This window comes from Seriola dumerili, unplaced genomic scaffold (assembly GCF_002260705.1).
Source record: "Seriola dumerili isolate Sdu_G_001 unplaced genomic scaffold, Sdu_1.0 BDQW01000337.1, whole genome shotgun sequence".
Classification (NCBI taxonomy): domain Eukaryota; kingdom Metazoa; phylum Chordata; class Actinopteri; order Carangiformes; family Carangidae; genus Seriola; species Seriola dumerili.
In genome coordinates, this window is record NW_019174592.1 from 805,577 (window position 1) to 824,852 (window position 19,276).

At 33.1% G+C, this 19,276-nt stretch overlaps 1 protein-coding gene across 1 annotated transcript in view; it reads right to left on the minus strand.

The window, feature by feature from the left end:
• Nucleotides 1–19,276, minus strand: part of clstn2 (calsyntenin 2) — a 184,231-nt gene that overhangs the window by 11,080 nt on the left and 153,875 nt on the right. The window contains exons 13-15 of the mRNA XM_022760453.1: nucleotides 17,582–17,793; nucleotides 11,458–11,628; nucleotides 11,119–11,264 (exon numbers count right to left, since the gene is read on the minus strand). Coding sequence (XP_022616174.1) covers nucleotides 11,119–11,264; nucleotides 11,458–11,628; nucleotides 17,582–17,793 — 529 coding nt within the window. The remainder of the gene's footprint in view (nucleotides 1–11,118; nucleotides 11,265–11,457; nucleotides 11,629–17,581; nucleotides 17,794–19,276) is intronic.

The window sequence follows — 19,276 nt, forward strand, 5'->3', positions numbered from 1 at the left end:
CTTATTATGCCATGATGTTTTTTGATGTTTTTATGACTTATTAAAATTTGTCGTTTTTTCACATTTTTTGCCATACTATACTATGTCGTTTTTTCACTTTTTTTTACCATAATATACTGTCATTTTTTTCAATTTTCAGGCCTCAATATACTATGACGTCTTTGTATCTTATTATACTATGACGTTTTTTGATGTTTTTGTGCCTTATTAAAATTTGTTGTTTTTTCACATTTTTCGCCATACTATACTATGTCATTTTTTTCAATTTTCAGGCCTCAGTATACTATGATGTCTTTATATCTTATTATACTATGACGTTTTTTGATGTTTTTGTGCCTTATTAAAATTTGTTGTTTTTTCACATTTTTCGCCATACTATACTGTGTCGTTTTTTCACTTTTTTTTGCCATACTATACTATGTCATTTTTTTCAATTTCCAGGCCTCAGTATACTATGATGTCTTTATATCTTATTATGCCATGATGTTTTTTGATGTTTTTATGACTTATTAAAATTTGTCGTTTTTTCACATTTTTTGCCATACTATACTATGTCGTTTTTTCACTTTTTTTTACCATAATATACTGTCATTTTTTTCAATTTTCAGGCCTCAATATACTATGACGTCTTTGTATCTTATTATACTATGACGTTTTTTGATGTTTTTGTGCCTTATTAAAATTTGTTGTTTTTTCACATTTTTCGCCATACTATACTATGTCATTTTTTTCAATTTTCAGGCCTCAGTATACTATGATGTCTTTATATCTTATTATACTATGACGTTTTTTGATGTTTTTGTGCCTTATTAAAATTTGTTGTTTTTTCACATTTTTCGCCATACTATACTGTGTCGTTTTTTCACTTTTTTTTGCCATACTATACTATGTCATTTTTTTCAATTTCCAGGCCTCAGTATACTATGATGTCTTTATATCTTATTATGCCATGATGTTTTTTGATGTTTTTATGACTTATTAAAATTTGTCGTTTTTTCACATTTTTTGCCATACTATACTATGTCGTTTTTTCACTTTTTTTTACCATAATATACTGTCATTTTTTTCAATTTTCAGGCCTCAATATACTATGACGTCTTTGTATCTTATTATACTATGACGTTTTTTGATGTTTTTGTGCCTTATTAAAATTTGTTGTTTTTTCACATTTTTCGCCATACTATACTATGTCATTTTTTTCAATTTTCAGGCCTCAGTATACTATGATGTCTTTATATCTTATTATACTATGACGTTTTTTGATGTTTTTGTGCCTTATTAAAATTTGTTGTTTTTTCACATTTTTCGCCATACTATACTATGTCATTTTTTTCAATTTTCAGGCCTCAGTATACTATGATGTCTTTATATCTTATTATACTATGACGTTTTTTGATGTTTTTGTGCCTTATTAAAATTTGTTGTTTTTTCACATTTTTCGCCATACTATACTATGTCATTTTTTTCAATTTTCAGGCCTCAGTATACTATGATGTCTTTATATCTTATTATACTATGACGTTTTTTGATGTTTTTGTGCCTTATTAAAATTTGTTGTTTTTTCACATTTTTCGCCATACTATACTGTGTCGTTTTTTCACTTTTTTTTGCCATACTATACTATGTCATTTTTTTCAATTTCCAGGCCTCAGTATACTATGATGTCTTTATATCTTATTATGCCATGATGTTTTTTGATGTTTTTATGACTTATTAAAATTTGTCGTTTTTTCACATTTTTTGCCATACTATACTATGTCGTTTTTTCACTTTTTTTTACCATAATATACTGTACATTTTTTCAATTTTCAGGCCTCAGTATACTATGACGTCTTTGTATCTTATTATACTATGACGTTTTTTGATGTTTTTGTGCCTTATTAAAATTTGTTGTTTTTTCACATTTTTCGCCATACTATACTATGTCATTTTTTTCAATTTTCAGGCCTCAGTATACTATGATGTCTTTATATCTTATTATGCTATGATGTTTTTTGATGTTTTTATGACTTATTAAAATTTGTCGTTTTTTCACATTTTTTGCCATACTATACTATGTCGTTTTTTCACTTTTTTTTACCATAATATACTGTACATTTTTTCAATTTTCAGGCCTCAGTATACTATGACGTCTTTGTATCTTATTATACTATGACATTTTTTGATGTTTTTGTGCCTTATTAAAATTTGTTGTTTTTTCACATTTTTTGCCATACTATACTATGTCGTTTTTTCACATTTTTTGCCATACTATACTATGTCATTTTTTCAATTTTCAGGCCTCAATATACTATGACGTCTTTGTATCTTATTATACTATGATGTTTTTTGATGTTTTTATGCCTTATTAAACTTTGTTGTTTTTTCACATTTTTCGCCATACTATACTATGTTGTTTTTTCACTTTTTTTTGCCCTACTATACTATGTCATTTTTTAAAAATTTTCAGGCCTCAATATACTGTGACGTCTTCATATCTTATTATATTATGATGTTTTTCGATGTTTTTATGCCTTATTAAAATTTGTTGTTTTTTCACATTTTTTGCCATACTATACTGTGTCGATTTTTCAATTTCTGACTTACTATACTATGTCATTTTTTTCAATTTTTAGGCCACAGTATACTATGATGTCTTCATATCTCATTATACTGTGACGTTTTTTGATGTTTTAGTGCCTTATTAAAATTTGTTGTTTTTTCACATTTTTCGCCATACTATACTATGTCATTTTTTTCAATTTCCAGGCCTCAGTATACTATGATGTTTTTATATCTTATTATGATATGATGTTTTTTGATGTTTTTATGCCTTATTAAACTTTGTTGTTTTTCCACATTTTTTGCCATACTATACTATATCGTTTTTTCACATTTTTTGCCATACTATACTATGTCATTTTTTACAATTTTCAGGCCTCAATATACTATGACGTCTTTGTATCTCATTATACTATGATGTTTTTTGATGTTTTTATGCCTTATTAAACTTTGTTGTTTTTTCACATTTTTCGCCATACTATACTATGTTGTTTTTTCACTTTTTTTTGCCATACTATACTATGTTATTTTTTCAAAATTTTCAGGCCTCAATATACTGTGACGTCTTCATATCTTATTATATTATGATGTTTTTCGATGTTTTTATGCCTTATTAAAATTTGTTTTTTTTTCACATTTTTTGCCATACTATAATGTGTCGATTTTTCAATTTCTGACTTACTATACTATGTCATTTTTTCAATTCTTAGGCCTCAATATACTATGACGTCTTCATATCTTATTATATTATGATGTTTTTCGATGTTTTTATGCCTTATTAAAATTTGTTTTTTTTTCACATTTTTTGCCATACTATAATGTGTCGATTTTATGCCATACTATACTATGTTATTTTTTCAATTCTTAGGCCTCAATATACTATGACGTCTTCATATCTTATTATATTATGATGTTTTTCGATGTTTTTATGCCTTATTAAAATTTGTTTTTTTTTCACATTTTTTGCCATACTATACTATGTCGTTTTTTTCACATATTTTGCCATACTATACTATGTCATTTTTTCAATTCTTAGGCCTCAATATACTATGACGTCTTTATTTCTTATTATACTATGACGTTTTTTGATGTTTTTATGCCTTATTAAAATTTTTTGTTTTTTCAAATTTTGTGCCATACTATACTTTGTCATTTTTTTCAATTTTCAGGCCTCAATATACTATGATGTCTTTGTATCTTATTATACTATGATGTTTTTATGCCTTATTAAACTTTGTTGTTTTTTCACCTTTTTTGCCATACTATACTATGTCGTTTTTTCACTTTTTTTTACCATAATATTCCGCATTGTTTTCAATTTTCAGGTCTCAATATACTATGACATATACTATGACGTCTTTGTATCTTATTATACTATGACGTTTTTCGATGTTTTTATGCCTTATTAAACTTTGTTGTTTTTTCACCTTTTTTGCCATACTATACTATGTCGTTTTTTCACTTTTTTTTACCATAATATTCCGCATTGTTTTCAATTTTCAGGTCTCAATATACTATGACATATACTATGACGTCTTTGTATCTTATTATACTATGACGTTTTTCGATGTTTTTATGCCTTATTAAACTTTGTTGTTTTTTCACCTTTTTTGCCATACTATACTATGTCGTTTTTTCACTTTTTTTTACCATAATATTCCGCATTGTTTTCAATTTTCAGGTCTCAATATACTATGACATATACTATGACGTCTTTGTATCTTATTATACTATGACGTTTTTCGATGTTTTTATGCCTTATTAAACTTTGTTGTTTTTTCACCTTTTTTGCCATACTATACTATGTCGTTTTTTCACTTTTTTTTACCATAATATTCCGCATTGTTTTCAATTTTCAGGTCTCAATATACTATGACATATACTATGACGTCTTTGTATCTTATTATACTATGACGTTTTTCGATGTTTTTATGCCTTATTAAACTTTGTTGTTTTTTCACCTTTTTTGCCATACTATACTATGTCGTTTTTTCACTTTTTTTTACCATAATATTCCGCATTGTTTTCAATTTTCAGGTCTCAATATACTATGACATATACTATGACGTCTTTGTATCTTATTATACTATGACGTTTTTCGATGTTTTTATGCCTTATTAAACTTTGTTGTTTTTTCACCTTTTTTGCCATACTATACTATGTCGTTTTTTCACTTTTTTTTACCATAATATTCCGCATTGTTTTCAATTTTCAGGTCTCAATATACTATGACATATACTATGACGTCTTTGTATCTTATTATACTATGACGTTTTTCGATGTTTTTATGCCTTATTAAACTTTGTTGTTTTTTCACCTTTTTTGCCATACTATACTATGTCGTTTTTTCACTTTTTTTTACCATAATATTCCGCATTGTTTTCAATTTTCAGGTCTCAATATACTATGACATATACTATGACGTCTTTGTATCTTATTATACTATGACGTTTTTCGATGTTTTTATGCCTTATTAAACTTTGTTGTTTTTTCACATTTTTTGCCATACTATACTACTTCGTTTTTTCACTTTTTTTTACCATAATATTCCGCATTGTTTTCAATTTTCAGGCCTCAATATACTATGACGTCTTTATTTCTTATTATACTATGACGTTTTTTGATGTTTTTGTGCCTTATTAAAATTTTTTGTTTATTCACATTTTGTGCCATACTATATTATGTCATTTTTTTTAATTTTCAGGCCTCAATATACTGTAACGTCTTCATATCTTATTATATTATGATGTTTTTTGGAATTTTTATGCCTTATTAAAATTTGTTGTTTTTTCACATTTTTCACCATACTATACTATGTCGTTTTTTCAATTTTTTTTGCCATACTATACTATGTCATTTTTTTCAATTTCCAGGCCTCAGTATACTATAATGTCTTTATATCTTATTATGTTATGATGTTTTTTGATGTTTTTATGACTTATTAAAATTTGTTGTTTTTTCACATTTTTTGCCATACTGTACTATGTCAATTTTTTAAATTTCTGACTTACTATACTATGTCATTTTTTTCAATTTTCAGGTCTCAATATACTATGACGTCTTTGTATCTTATTATGCTATGATGTTTTTTGATGTTTTCATGCTTTATTAAACTTTGTCGTTTTTTCACATTTTTTGCCATACTATACTATGTCGTTTTTTCACTTTTTTTTACCATAATATACTGTCATTTTTTTCAATTTTCAGGCCTCAATATACTATGACATCTTTGTATCTTATTATACTATGATGTTTTTTGATGTTTTCATGCCTTATTAAACTTTGTTGTTTTTTACATTTTTTGCCATACTATATTATGTCATTTTTTAAATTTTTAGGCCTCAATATACTATGACGTCTTTGTACCTTATTATACTATGATGTTTTTTGATGTTTTTATGCCTTATTAAACTTTGTTGTTTTTTCACATTTTTCGCCATACTATACTATGTTGTTTTTTCAATTTTTTTTGCCATACTATACTGTCATTTTTTTCAATTTTCAGGCCTCAGTATACTATGACGTCTTTGTATCTTATTATACTATGATGTTTTTTGATGTTTTTATGCCTTATTCAACTTTGGTTTTTTTTCACATTTTTTGCCATACTATACTATGTCGTTTTTTCACATTTTTTGCCACACTATACTATGTCATTTTTTCAATTTTTAGGCCTCAATATACTATGACGTCTTTATTTCTTATTATACTATGACGTTTTTTGATGTTTTTATGCCTTATTAAAATTTTTTGTTTATTCACATTTTGTGCCATACTATATTATGTCATTTTTTTTAATTTTCAGGCCTCAATATACTGTAACGTCTTCATATCTTATTATATTATGACGTTTTTTGAGGTTTTTATGCCTTATAGAAATTTGTTGTTTTTTCACATTTTTCACCATACTATACTACGTCGTTTTTTCAATTTTTTTTGCCATACTATACTATGTCATTTTTTTCAATTTTCAGGCCTCAGTATACTATGATCTCTTTATATCTTATTATACTATGATGTTTTTTGATGTTTTTATGCCTTATTAAACTTTGTTGTTTTTTTACATTTTTTTATCATACTATACTATGTCATTTTTTTCAATTTTCAGGCCTCAGTATACTATGATCTCTTTATATCTTATTATACTATGATGTTTTTTGATGTTTTTATGCCTTATTAAACTTTGTTGTTTTTTTACATTTTTTTATCATACTATACTATGTCATTTTTTTCAATTTTCAGGCCTCAGTATACTATGATCTCTTTATATCTTATTATACTATGATGTTTTTTGATGTTTTTATGCCTTATTAAACTTTGTTGTTTTTTTACATTTTTTTATCATACTATACTATGTCATTTTTTTCAATTTTCAGGCCTCAGTATACTATGATCTCTTTATATCTTATTATACTATGATGTTTTTTGATGTTTTTATGCCTTATTAAACTTTGTTGTTTTTTTACATTTTTTTATCATACTATACTATGTCATTTTTTTCAATTTTCAGGCCTCAGTATACTATGATCTCTTTATATCTTATTATACTATGATGTTTTTTGATGTTTTTATGCCTTATTAAACTTTGTTGTTTTTTTACATTTTTTTATCATACTATACTATGTCATTTTTTTCAATTTTCAGGCCTCAGTATACTATGATCTCTTTATATCTTATTATACTATGATGTTTTTTGATGTTTTTATGCCTTATTAAACTTTGTTGTTTTTTTACATTTTTTTATCATACTATACTATGTCATTTTTTTCAATTTTCAGGCCTCAGTATACTATGATCTCTTTATATCTTATTATACTATGATGTTTTTTGATGTTTTTATGCCTTATTAAACTTTGTTGTTTTTTTACATTTTTTTATCATACTATACTATGTCATTTTTTTCAATTTTCAGGCCTCAGTATACTATGATCTCTTTATATCTTATTATACTATGATGTTTTTTGATGTTTTTATGCCTTATTAAACTTTGTTGTTTTTTTACATTTTTTTATCATACTATACTATGTCATTTTTTTCAATTTTCAGGCCTCAGTATACTATGATCTCTTTATATCTTATTATACTATGATGTTTTTTGATGTTTTTATGCCTTATTAAACTTTGTTGTTTTTTTACATTTTTTTATCATACTATACTATGTCATTTTTTTCAATTTTCAGGCCTCAGTATACTATGATCTCTTTATATCTTATTATACTATGATGTTTTTTGATGTTTTTATGCCTTATTAAACTTTGTTGTTTTTTTACATTTTTTTATCATACTATACTATGTCATTTTTTTCAATTTTCAGGCCTCAGTATACTATGATCTCTTTATATCTTATTATACTATGATGTTTTTTGATGTTTTTATGCCTTATTAAACTTTGTTGTTTTTTTACATTTTTTTATCATACTATACTATGTCATTTTTTTCAATTTTCAGGCCTCAGTATACTATGATCTCTTTATATCTTATTATACTATGATGTTTTTTGATGTTTTTATGCCTTATTAAACTTTGTTGTTTTTTTACATTTTTTTATCATACTATACTATGTCATTTTTTTCAATTTTCAGGCCTCGATATACTATGATGTCTTTATATCTTATTATACTATGTCGTTTTTTGATGTTTTTATGCCTTATTAAAATTTGTTTTTTTTCACATTTTTTGCCATACTATACTATTTCAATTTTTTCAATTATGCCATACTATACTATATCATTTTTTTAAATTTTCAGGCCTCAATATACTGTGACATCTTTATGTCTTATCATACTATGACGTTTTTTGATGTTTTTATGCCTTATTAAAAACTTTGTTGTTTTTTTACATTTTTTGCCATTCTATACTATGTCGTTTTTTTACATTTTTTTGCCATACTATACCATGTCATTTTTTTCAATTTTCAGGCCTCAGTATACTATGATGTCTTTATATCTTATTATGCTATGATGTTTTTTGATGTTTTTATGCCTTATTAAACTTTGTTGTTTTTTACATTATTTACCATACTATACTATGTCGTTTCTTCACTTTTTTTGGCATACTATACTATGCCATTTTTTTTCAATTTTCAGGCCTCAGTATACGATGATGTCTTTATATCTTATTATACTATGACGTTTTTTGATGTTTTTATGCCTTATTAAACTTTGTTGTTTTTTACATTATTTGCCATACTATACTATGTCGTTTTTTCACATTTTTTTACCTCAGTATACTATGATGTCTTCATATCTTATTATACCATGAAGTTTTTTGATGTTTTTAAGCCATACTATACTATGTCCTTTTTTCACTTTTTTTGCCATACTATACTATGTCATTTTTTTCAATTTTTGACATACTACACGATGCAATTTTTTTTCAATTTTCAGGCCTCAGTATAATATGATGTCTTTATATCTTATTATGCTATATTGCTTTTTGATGTTTTCATGCCTTATCAAAATTTGTTGTTTTTTCACATTTTTCGCCATACTATACTATGTCAATTTTTTCAATTTCTGACCTACTATACTATGTCATTTTTTTCAATTTTCAGGCCTCAATATACCATGACGTCTTTATTTCTTATTATACTATGACGTTTTTTGATGTTTTTGTGCCTTTTTAAAATTTGTTGCTTTTTTACATTTTTTGCCATACTATACTATGTCATTTTTTTACATTTTTTTGCCATACTATACCATGTCATTTTTTTCAATTTTCAGGCCTCAGTATACTATGATGTCTTTATATCTTATTATGCTATGATGTTTTTTGATGTTTTCATGCCTTATTAAAATTTGTTGTTTTTTCAAATTTTTTGCCATACCATACTATGTCATTTTTTTCAATTTTTGACATACTACACTATGTCACTTTTTTCAATTTTCAGGTCTCAATATACTGTGACGTCTTTATATCTTATTATACTATGTCGTTTTTTTTGCCTTACTATATTATGACATTTTATGCCATGACGTTTTTTGTCAATTTTATGCCTTTACATACTATGAGATTTTATGCTGTAGTATGCTATGACATTTTTTGACCATTTTATAGCTTATTATACCATGACGTTTTCTGACAATTTCATACCTTATCATGCTATGATGTTTTGTGATTTTTTTTTGCCTTATTATACTATGACGTTGTTTGACGTTTTTTTGCCTTGCTATACTATGACATTTTATGACATTGTAATGCCTTACTATACTATGCCGTTTAATGCCATAGTTTACTTTGATCTTTTTTGATAATTTTATGCCTTACTATACTATGACGTCTCATGCCATAGTATACAATGACATTTTTTGACAATTTTATGCTTTATTATACTATGACATTTTTTGATGTTTTTATTCCTTAATACACTGTGACGTTTTATGCCATAGTATATTATGACGTTTTTTTTGACAGTTTTATGACTTACCATCCTATGCCTCTATTTTGACTTTTTTTGTCTTTCTATAGTATGATGTTTTTTTGCCTTACTATGATATGCATCATTAATTGGCAGACACAGTAGAAGAGTGGTCAGAAATATTGCGTCTCTGTACCAAGGTTCCGGGTTCAAATCTCCGTTGGAACATTTCTGTGTGGTGTTTGCATGTTCAATCTGGGCCTCCTTGGGTTCCATAAGGGTATTGTCCCTTTTATGCCAATAAAAAGTTTAATGACGTTTTTTGAGAATTTTATGCCTTAGTATACTATGCTGTATTGTGACGTTCTTTGGCCTTATTATACTATGACGTTTTTTGACATTTTTTTGCCTCACTATATGTGCATGTTTTTTTCTCGCATAAAGTTTAGTCAAATTTCAACTGATAGTATCCAAAGGATGTTTTGCTACTACGGGTGAAAGTGATGCTGCTGGATTTGCCCACTGAGTCTCATAAATTTGCTCTGAATCACTTTGGTTTCCTTGCTGGTAAAAAGCAGCATGGCCTGTAGTGATATCTAGTGCTTTGCTGCCCACTATCATCAGTGATCTTACTGATTTTTGAAAAGGAGCACTTATTGTGCAACTGGGTGGGTTAGATCTGCCATCTTTATTTCCTCCCATTTGCTCCCATTTCCTCCCATTACTGAAAGCACTCATTAAGCTAAATTATGATGGTGCAAACTTTGCTCACTGTTTAAAAAGTTTCATCATTGTAAAATATCCATTATAACACCGGCAGGGCTGCAACTAACAATTACTTTCATTTTCAGTTAATCTGTTCATTTTTTTCCCCTTCAGGTAACTATCATGTATGTTGAAGAACAGCAGCAAATTCTCCCATATGTGCAGCTGGAACCATATAGTATAAAACGATTAATCAATAATTAAAATAACTGCAGATTAAATTTCTGTCAATCAAATAAATAGACTGATTGACTAATTGTTTTAGCTTTAATTTGTCAGTGTCATACACCTCCAGTTTTATGGATGTGAAGCAGTGTCTTTGATGACACCTTTCTTCTTGAACTGATTGATACTAGAACAGTTATTGATAGGTAAAAATATGGAATACTGGCTCAAATTTGAGAAGCTTGACTCTCAAAACTATCTGTACCACTAAAGCTGTTGTTCACACTAACCTCCAGGTTGAACTCATTGCTGGTGTAGCGTCCGTTCAGCTCAGAGCAGGTGAGGCGAAATCTTCTTTCTAGTAGTGGCCCGGGCTGCCAGTTATAGTAATGTACCTGTCTGATCACCTGTTCATAGTTGGACATGGAGTCTACACCTGTGAAGATGAAAGAGAACAGCAGACGGAGTCGTAACATGGACAAAAAGCTCAGGGGGTAAATGGGATGACTGAAACAACAGAGGTGTGTTTGTCAATTTAGTAACATTAAGGCACGCTATAGTAGCAGTGCACTAAGTGTAGTTATCATGGGAACCAACTATCTGATCATGTTGTTACCATAGTAACCTACCATATATAGACATGCCAGAGGTGGAGTTGGTGGCGTCAAGGTGTTTTCCAAGCAGAGCGCTTCGCTGCAGTTGGAGAGATTCCTGCCCTGGCCTCAGCTCCTCCCCAAGCACCAGGACATCACAGTAGTCCAAGTTATGAATGATCTCCTCCAGCACCCCGGGTCGACGTGCTGCACACACACACACACACACACACACACACACACACACACACACACACACACACACACACACACACACACACACACACACACACACACACACACACAAACACTTTAGCCTTGAAGAAGATCAGCTTTAGATTGCTGTCACCTTGTTTTGTTGTTTTGCATGAGGAACTGCTGGCAATAAAACTTTGTATTTGGGTTCATTTGTTATTTTTGGCTGAGAATATGTTCTCACTCCTAATGAACTACACTGCACTTTTCCAGGCTCCTCTCTGTGCTTACTTTTGTTTAGATGCCTTTGCTGTCATTGCACTAAATGAACCAAATGAATACAGTAAATCAAATATAATCTTCCAAACATGTCCAGTGTAAATGCATGTTGCATTTTGTGGACGAAAACTCTGGGCACTTTAAGGAACCATAATTCAAACAGTACAAGACACAACACACCTACTCCTACTCCTAGGCTCCAATTATTCGTAAACCCTCAGCACACAGACAGTGCCATGAGCTGCTTTAGTAATAAGTCCCCTCAGACACCTCCCATCACAGCAGTGCAGGGTGGCTGCTGGGGCTCTCTGACAGTCTGCTAAGCACAAGCCTTCACCTCTCACTGCTACCCAGTCTTCTCCCTCACTGTGCTCCCAAGGGAGAGAACCAGCTATGCCCATTTAACAGCTTCCCAAAGGTGAAAGACAGATGTATGTGGTCTGTGTGTGTGTGTGGTGTGTGTGTGTGTGTGTGTGTGTGTGTGTGTGTGTGTGTGTGTGTGTGTGTGGTGTGTGTGTGTGTGTGTGTGTGTGTGTTTGGAGCAGGGTCTCTGATAGTGGCAGAAATGATGTGGGGAAAAGGAGGACAGTGAGCAAAACAGGCAGAAAGAAAGTTGTGTTCCAGAAGAGAAGATAGTTCTGTGTTGTTTTGTGTATGAAGGCATTTCTTTAAAGGTGAAAAGAACAGCAGGGAACATTTTTCATGTAACTTTACATCACTTTTTTGCCTTAGTTACCTCTTTGCTTTGGTTTAGCATCAAGAAATTTCTACTCAGCAGCAGCCAGCGAAAAACACTAGGAGAAACTAACTGTACCAGCACAAAGCAGCAGACAGATGAAGTTAAGCCAGTAGGTAAAAGCAGGTGAACACAGTGAAGCATTTAGCGGCTAAAGAGGCCAAAGACATATTTTCCTCAGAGAACATGACAAAGCTAAAAAGGTCATGAATGCTGGACTTACATTCTTCAGGTGGCTGTACACACAACTTGAATGCTAATATTTTTCTTCTGGATGCTGGATGTATGAGCAGGTAGATCTTTGCTAGCATGTTAGCTAAAACAACCTTGTAAAGCAAATGCCAGGGCTAAGGTGTTTTCTGCTTGTTCCAGTAAGTGGCTACGTTAGCTAATGTTAGCAAACTTTAGATATATTTCTGAATCAACTCTTTTCTACTTGAGCTCCATTAGACTATGTTTAGTTCACAAAAATGACAAAAAACTAACTTTTGATGATGCCTTTAATGCAACTAACCAAAGGAATATGTTTGGACACCTTTCTGCTGTAAAATTGCTATAAATGTCAATGTACTTTTTCCTAATTTATTGATTGTTTTATCATCTCCAACTTTTAGTGGTTGCAGCTCGGCCTTAACTCTGTTACTTACTCAACTTGACTTGTACTGAATGTCGCCCTGCTTGGTGTTCAGTGCTGCTTTGACATAAAGAGAGACCTAAAAAAAGTGTGAAAACACCATAGCTGACACAAGCTTGTAACAGTACAGCCTGGACACAGGACTGTCCCAGAAACAGTTTGTGTGATCATGCAGCCAATGCTGATCTTAGAGCTGCACTGTGTGTGGGATGGAAAAGAAAAATTGAGGGCTTCCTGGAAAGGAATTACATAGATGAGAAAGAAGATGGAGAGACAGCGAGAAAGCCACTGAGTGCAGTAAGGAAATGGAAGCTAAAGAAAAAACTTTAAATCAGAAGAAGACGGAGAGAAGAAGAAGATGACCCTGAAAACAAATGGATGAAAACATTGAGCATTAAAGATGATGACTTAAAGACAGAACTGATGACCTTGCTTTGAATAAAGGCATCAGAATAAGCCCTGAATAGATACTGTAGCATGAGAGAGAGGGGAATGAGGCGGTGCTGAGCAGGCTCAATAAAAAGACAAATGAATGACGGGGAGAGACAAAGCATGGGAGAGGGTGAGGGGGTGATTAGCAGGGTCCAAAAGAAACTTATTGCATGCCCTGCAAAAGAAATATGTGATTTATCTCGAATCCTTTAAGCCTCAAGAGAACACAAAATCTGCTCATTATGGAACTTCATCGTGTCGCCCTCTCCCACACACACTCTCTCCCCATCTCTTCTTCTCTCTTTCTTTCCATTTCTGTGTCTTTCTCTGGCTTTCAGCTAATCTCTTCCCCCCAGCTGCAGTCTCCATTTCACCAGCAGAAAGAGCTCCACCGACTCCTGAAAGCAATCCCACTTTCTGCTCTTCTTCCTGCGCTGCATTATGCACAATGGAGGGCTAAAACCTCCCTCTCGGTCTGCTTATCTGCGCCTAATTGGCTGTGTGTGCTGGGGCCCGGGGCTGAGCCGGGGCCGAGCCGGGCCGCTCCTGACTTGGTGGTCAGATCACCGGACAAGACTTCAGCCGCCAGGATTTAAATGTCACACTCATTTACTGCTGGTCAAGGTGGTGCCACCCGGAGAATCAGTGGTCTGGGAGGAGCAGGCCTTACTCAGCAGGAGTGGGTTTGCAGTTGCATAGGGACAGATAGATGGAGGGTATAGAAACAGTGGAGGGGCTAATACCCACAGGTCTGTATGGAGAAGGATGGACCAATTTCCTTAACGTATTGGCGAGGCCAGCAGAGCTGCATGGAACAAAAGACTCTAGCTTACACAGCAGATTACTGCTGGGGAGACGCAGTACTTGTCCTCAAATACTCTATTCGGGTTCTATTTTGAGGTGCTCAAGTACTCCCATTTGATGCTATATTTTACTTCTACTTCAGTACATTTCTAAAGTAAAATATTGTACCTTATCTATCTATCTATCTATCTATCTATCTATCTATCTATCTATCTATCTATCTATCTATCTATCTTAAATTATATGAAAGCTTTAGTCAGTTACTTATTGAAATTTATACACAATGTGATCATTTCATTAAAAAAATGTTCCTCTGTTAAACTCTGTTAATTGTATATAAAGCAGACAAGCTACAACATTAAAATTCTGCTACTTGTTTATCAGTTACAATAATGCTACTATAATGTATAATAGTATAACTGTGAAAGGGGGCATTATGCTGCACAATTAGTATTCCAAGTTTTAATCCTGTGTCCTTGTGTCAGTTGTTCAGTTATCTCTCTTTAATCCCAAATATGTAAAAAATAAATAAATACATTTTTGTGGATGTAATAAGAACTGGATACTAGACACTTGAATAAATGAATAGCTTGCCAAGTGCATAAGCCAAAAAAGTTTTCTAGCTTCCTGGTTTTCCTTCCTGGTGTGGCCCAGTGAGCATTAGTGTTTGTCCCTGTGTGTTCCCTCTTGGTCTGTAGACTTTATATTAGGTTCACATCCCCCACATAAGAATTGCTTTTGTATAGGCTCAGAGAGTTTTACAAATATGAAAACTTCACGGTTTAAAAGTCATAATGCAAAGAGTATCTAACTCAAAATTTAAATTTTAACATATTTTTGATCACTTATCTTTAACTGAGGGGTGTATACATAAATATCCAATCAATTATTATCAGTTATCCAGTCAAATTTGACCTAGGGCAAATAGCTAACCTCATTAGTACCCTTGAAGATTAACTGTTGGGCTGTAGGCTGCTGTCATAGTGTTATCATGGGTCAGAAGAGTGTATTTGGATCTCAGATGGCAGAGCCTTGGTTTATGTTCAAAAGAATCTGGTTGAGGGCTAATTTATTAACTGATTTAATGACCCAGGTGAGGAAGGTGTAGGAGGTGGCCAATCAAATTTGTACTACTTGATTGAAACCCTTGTGGTATTAACACACACACTCTGATTTCCCTTCAACATATGTCACATTACAGAGGATAAACACTCTTTAACTTCTGTTACTTTATCTGAAAACCTCTTCCACCTCGGCTACAATCACACAGTGGCTGCTTAACAAGAAGCTACTTTATTCGAATCTTGAAAACTTTTATTTCGACCAAGTTAGAGAATTTGAGAGAGCAAAACAACTTTTCTTTCTCCCAGTGTGTGCAGGCCTTCCTGATGAAAGAAACTACTGCTGATATGCAGCCTCTTGAGAGGTTATGAGATGTTCAGCTTTCTTTGAAGCTTTATTTTGATAGTGAGACAGGTGGCACTGCATAGGCTATGGGACTTCATGAATGAGTGAACACATTATCAATATGAAAAACTACTTAAATATTAAGTTGAGACAGATTTTTACCTGTGGGGGGGGGTCTGGAACTCATCTCCCACTTTATGAGATCCACTCAGACTTGTGTCTTTTGGAGTACGGTATACAGTATCACTGAAAGGTAACAAATCCTCTACATTTAATACAGTTTCATTTGTTTTTTGCCAAAGTCCAAGAAGAATGGAGCCAATTAATTTGAAAAAAAAAACAGAAATGTTCGACTAATTAAATTATAATGAAAGGTCCATACTAAAGAACGAACTGCAACAAAAGTTAGCAGATCCTTCACAATGAGATTCTGTTTTTTTTGGGTTTTGTTTTTTATGTTTTGTATTCCCATCTTTATTTTGGAGGACCGATTCGATTCTCATGGACATGGATGTTATCAGTCTTGTTCAAATCTGTGGAGAGATGTTTTGCTTCTTCAGATGATTCTTTTCAGCTGCTCTTTGCTGAGGGGTTTTGTTGCTCAACCTTCCCCTTTTAAAAAGGTTTTCTATTGGTTTTAATCAGGGAAAACACTTAGCCAGCTTATAGCTTATAGCTTTCACTTTTTTCTTATTTACAAACTCTGCAAATACTGAGAGTTTGGGGTCATTGTCATGTTGGAAATTCCTCTCCTGTCAAGCTTTTTGAAACTGGGAATCATCTGTTCATTCAGTATTTGCATATGAGACTTGAATTCATAGTGTGATTTATAAATGTTATCTCTCCTACACCTTTTGTTCTCATGTAGTGTGTCCAAATCGGCACACTCCCACCTCTGTGTTTCATGGTTGGTAGGCTATTGTGCAGTCACAGTGGTAGGGTCCACACCAAACATGCCGGACCCCATCTGATCCAAACACATTTATTTTGCTCTGATCTGAACAAAGGATGTGCTGCCAACATTCATCAAGCCTCTTTTCAAGTTGTTTGGCAAAAAAGTTTAATCCTGCTGTTTTGTGCGTTTTCATGAGTAATGGTTTTCTTCTTGGATGCTGTCCACAGAGGATGGTTTGATGCGATGTAGTTTGTGTTGTCTTATTAGTCACTGAGACACCAGTTTCCACAGATAAACCTTGTGCAAAGTCAGAAGCACTTACCCAGTTTTTCAGTGCAAGGTTGTGTAAACAGTAAACTGTGTGCTGTCATTTTTCAAGGATGGCCACTGCACCTTCTATTACTGGTTTTATGGCTCTTCCTGTAGCTCCTTACCACTGCAGCTGCTGTGTTTCAGCTTATGTTGAGCAGCCTACTGATGCTCTTGTTCCCTCTACCTTCTTCTTTCCTCTGAAGTCTCACAATCTGGTTTCCTTCTTGTTCAGGCAATTTCTTACCATGTGGAACCATAATGACAACTCTATAGACTTTATATAACCTTGTTCATGCAGTTAGCCTTAACTGGAAATCACATGTGTACTCACTTTTGTTGCATTAAGGTTGTACTTTGGGGCCCATATTTTCGATATAGTCTATCCAACCTGTTTGTTTTTATCTATACATAAGACCATAAGTCCTTAGTCAGTGTAGATGTTGACACTATATGTTTCAGTCCATACCTGTGTGATGTGCCGTGGCATCTGCCCTGGTCACTGTGCTGATGATGTGGAGGTCCTGGAATAGAGCTATGCCGCCTGCTGCTCTGAGGTCAGACGCTGGCCGGCTCAGTCTCTCCACCCCAGTGATGGTGATCCTGGGCTCGCTGGGCTGCAGCACCATCACCACTGCATCGATGTCAGGGATGGTGATACAAGTGTCTTCACCAAAACACCTGCAGATAGAGAGATGAAAGAGGAGGATGACAGCAGGGTGAGGAATTTAAAAAAAAAATCAAACTGGTTCTGCTGGCAGTTGTGTCAACCTGGCTGAAACATGTTCAGTGGAAATAAACATTAGGGACCATCCAGTTGATACACAGCACCGACGGGTGACAGAGGGCACAGAGGAGCACTTGAAGACGTTCTATAAAAGCCCTGGCCCGCACACAAGCTGCTGTATACCTAGGCAGCAACAGAACGTAAAACCGTGGAACATTACAGCAGCTAATAAAGCTTATCAACAGCAACAAGACCGCTTGGCTGCACTAAAACCACAGCTGTTAAGCTCCAATCCAAACCACAGTGCATGCAGATATTCAGGGGGTAAAACACTCTGTCAGTGCTCAGGAAGCAGATACAGACCTGCAGCAGTGGGCCCGCTGTGCTTTCATACGTGCATGTCTGCCTCCCTGCCCGCCTGTCAGCGTGTGATAGCATGTGTTTAAATGCACTGCATCCACTGGCAACCTTGAATGGACGCATGAACACATATCGCCTTTCTAGGACTTGAGCTCACAACACAGGCACGCAGGGAGAGCAGACACACACACACACACAGATCTGCAATATTCACGCAAATGATGGTGGGTGGGAGGGTATTGAGCATGATGATGATGGCGGTGGTGGTGTCATGCGTCCAGTATTTTCCCAGCTACATTCTGATGTGAACTATGCATAAATACATGTGATGAATCTCCATATGTTTTCCCAACTCTAGCTGGGTGAATCTTTATGAATAGATATAGAAAAACTGGAGGGAAATGGCAGTAAAAGGAGGTTTGGCTGAACTTCAAGTTGATCCAGAAGTTTTCTATAAAATATTTGCTTAGCATGAGTGATCACACACTCTGTGCAATCAATGTGTAAAATGCCTTATCAGGTTACACCTCGTAGGTGCATATTTGGGCTTATGCTGAATTCCAGTCATTTGAGAATCATTGTAATTGCGAGTTGCTGACTTGTAAATACTTGTAAATGTGACTGAGAAACCTCTCTGAGAGCAACAGTGTGCCTTCAGACAGGTGTGTGGAGCAGACAAAGACACCTGAGTTATACAGAGATAATATTTACAAGGTTTCTTATGTTATAATCGGGATGAGACTAATAACAGGGACGCTCATGTGCATTTAAAAGTACTAATGTCGTGGTTCCCAACCTGTGGGCTGTGAAAGTATTGCAAGTGGGCAGACTGACCATTTGCATGACAGTACAATTTTGGTAAAAAAAAAAAAAAAAAGTTTTTAAATAATCTGATTGTCTGGCTGATTCCGTGCTAAAAGATTACATGCATGGCAAAGACTGGAGTATCAAAATGGATAACTGGTCAGCAACAGAAGGAATAAAAAGGAAAGAGAATCAAGAGACAGATGGTGAATCGACAAGTGACCTCCCCTTCCAACATGTCTCCCCTGCCTTCAGTTCAATCCTGAATGTTTG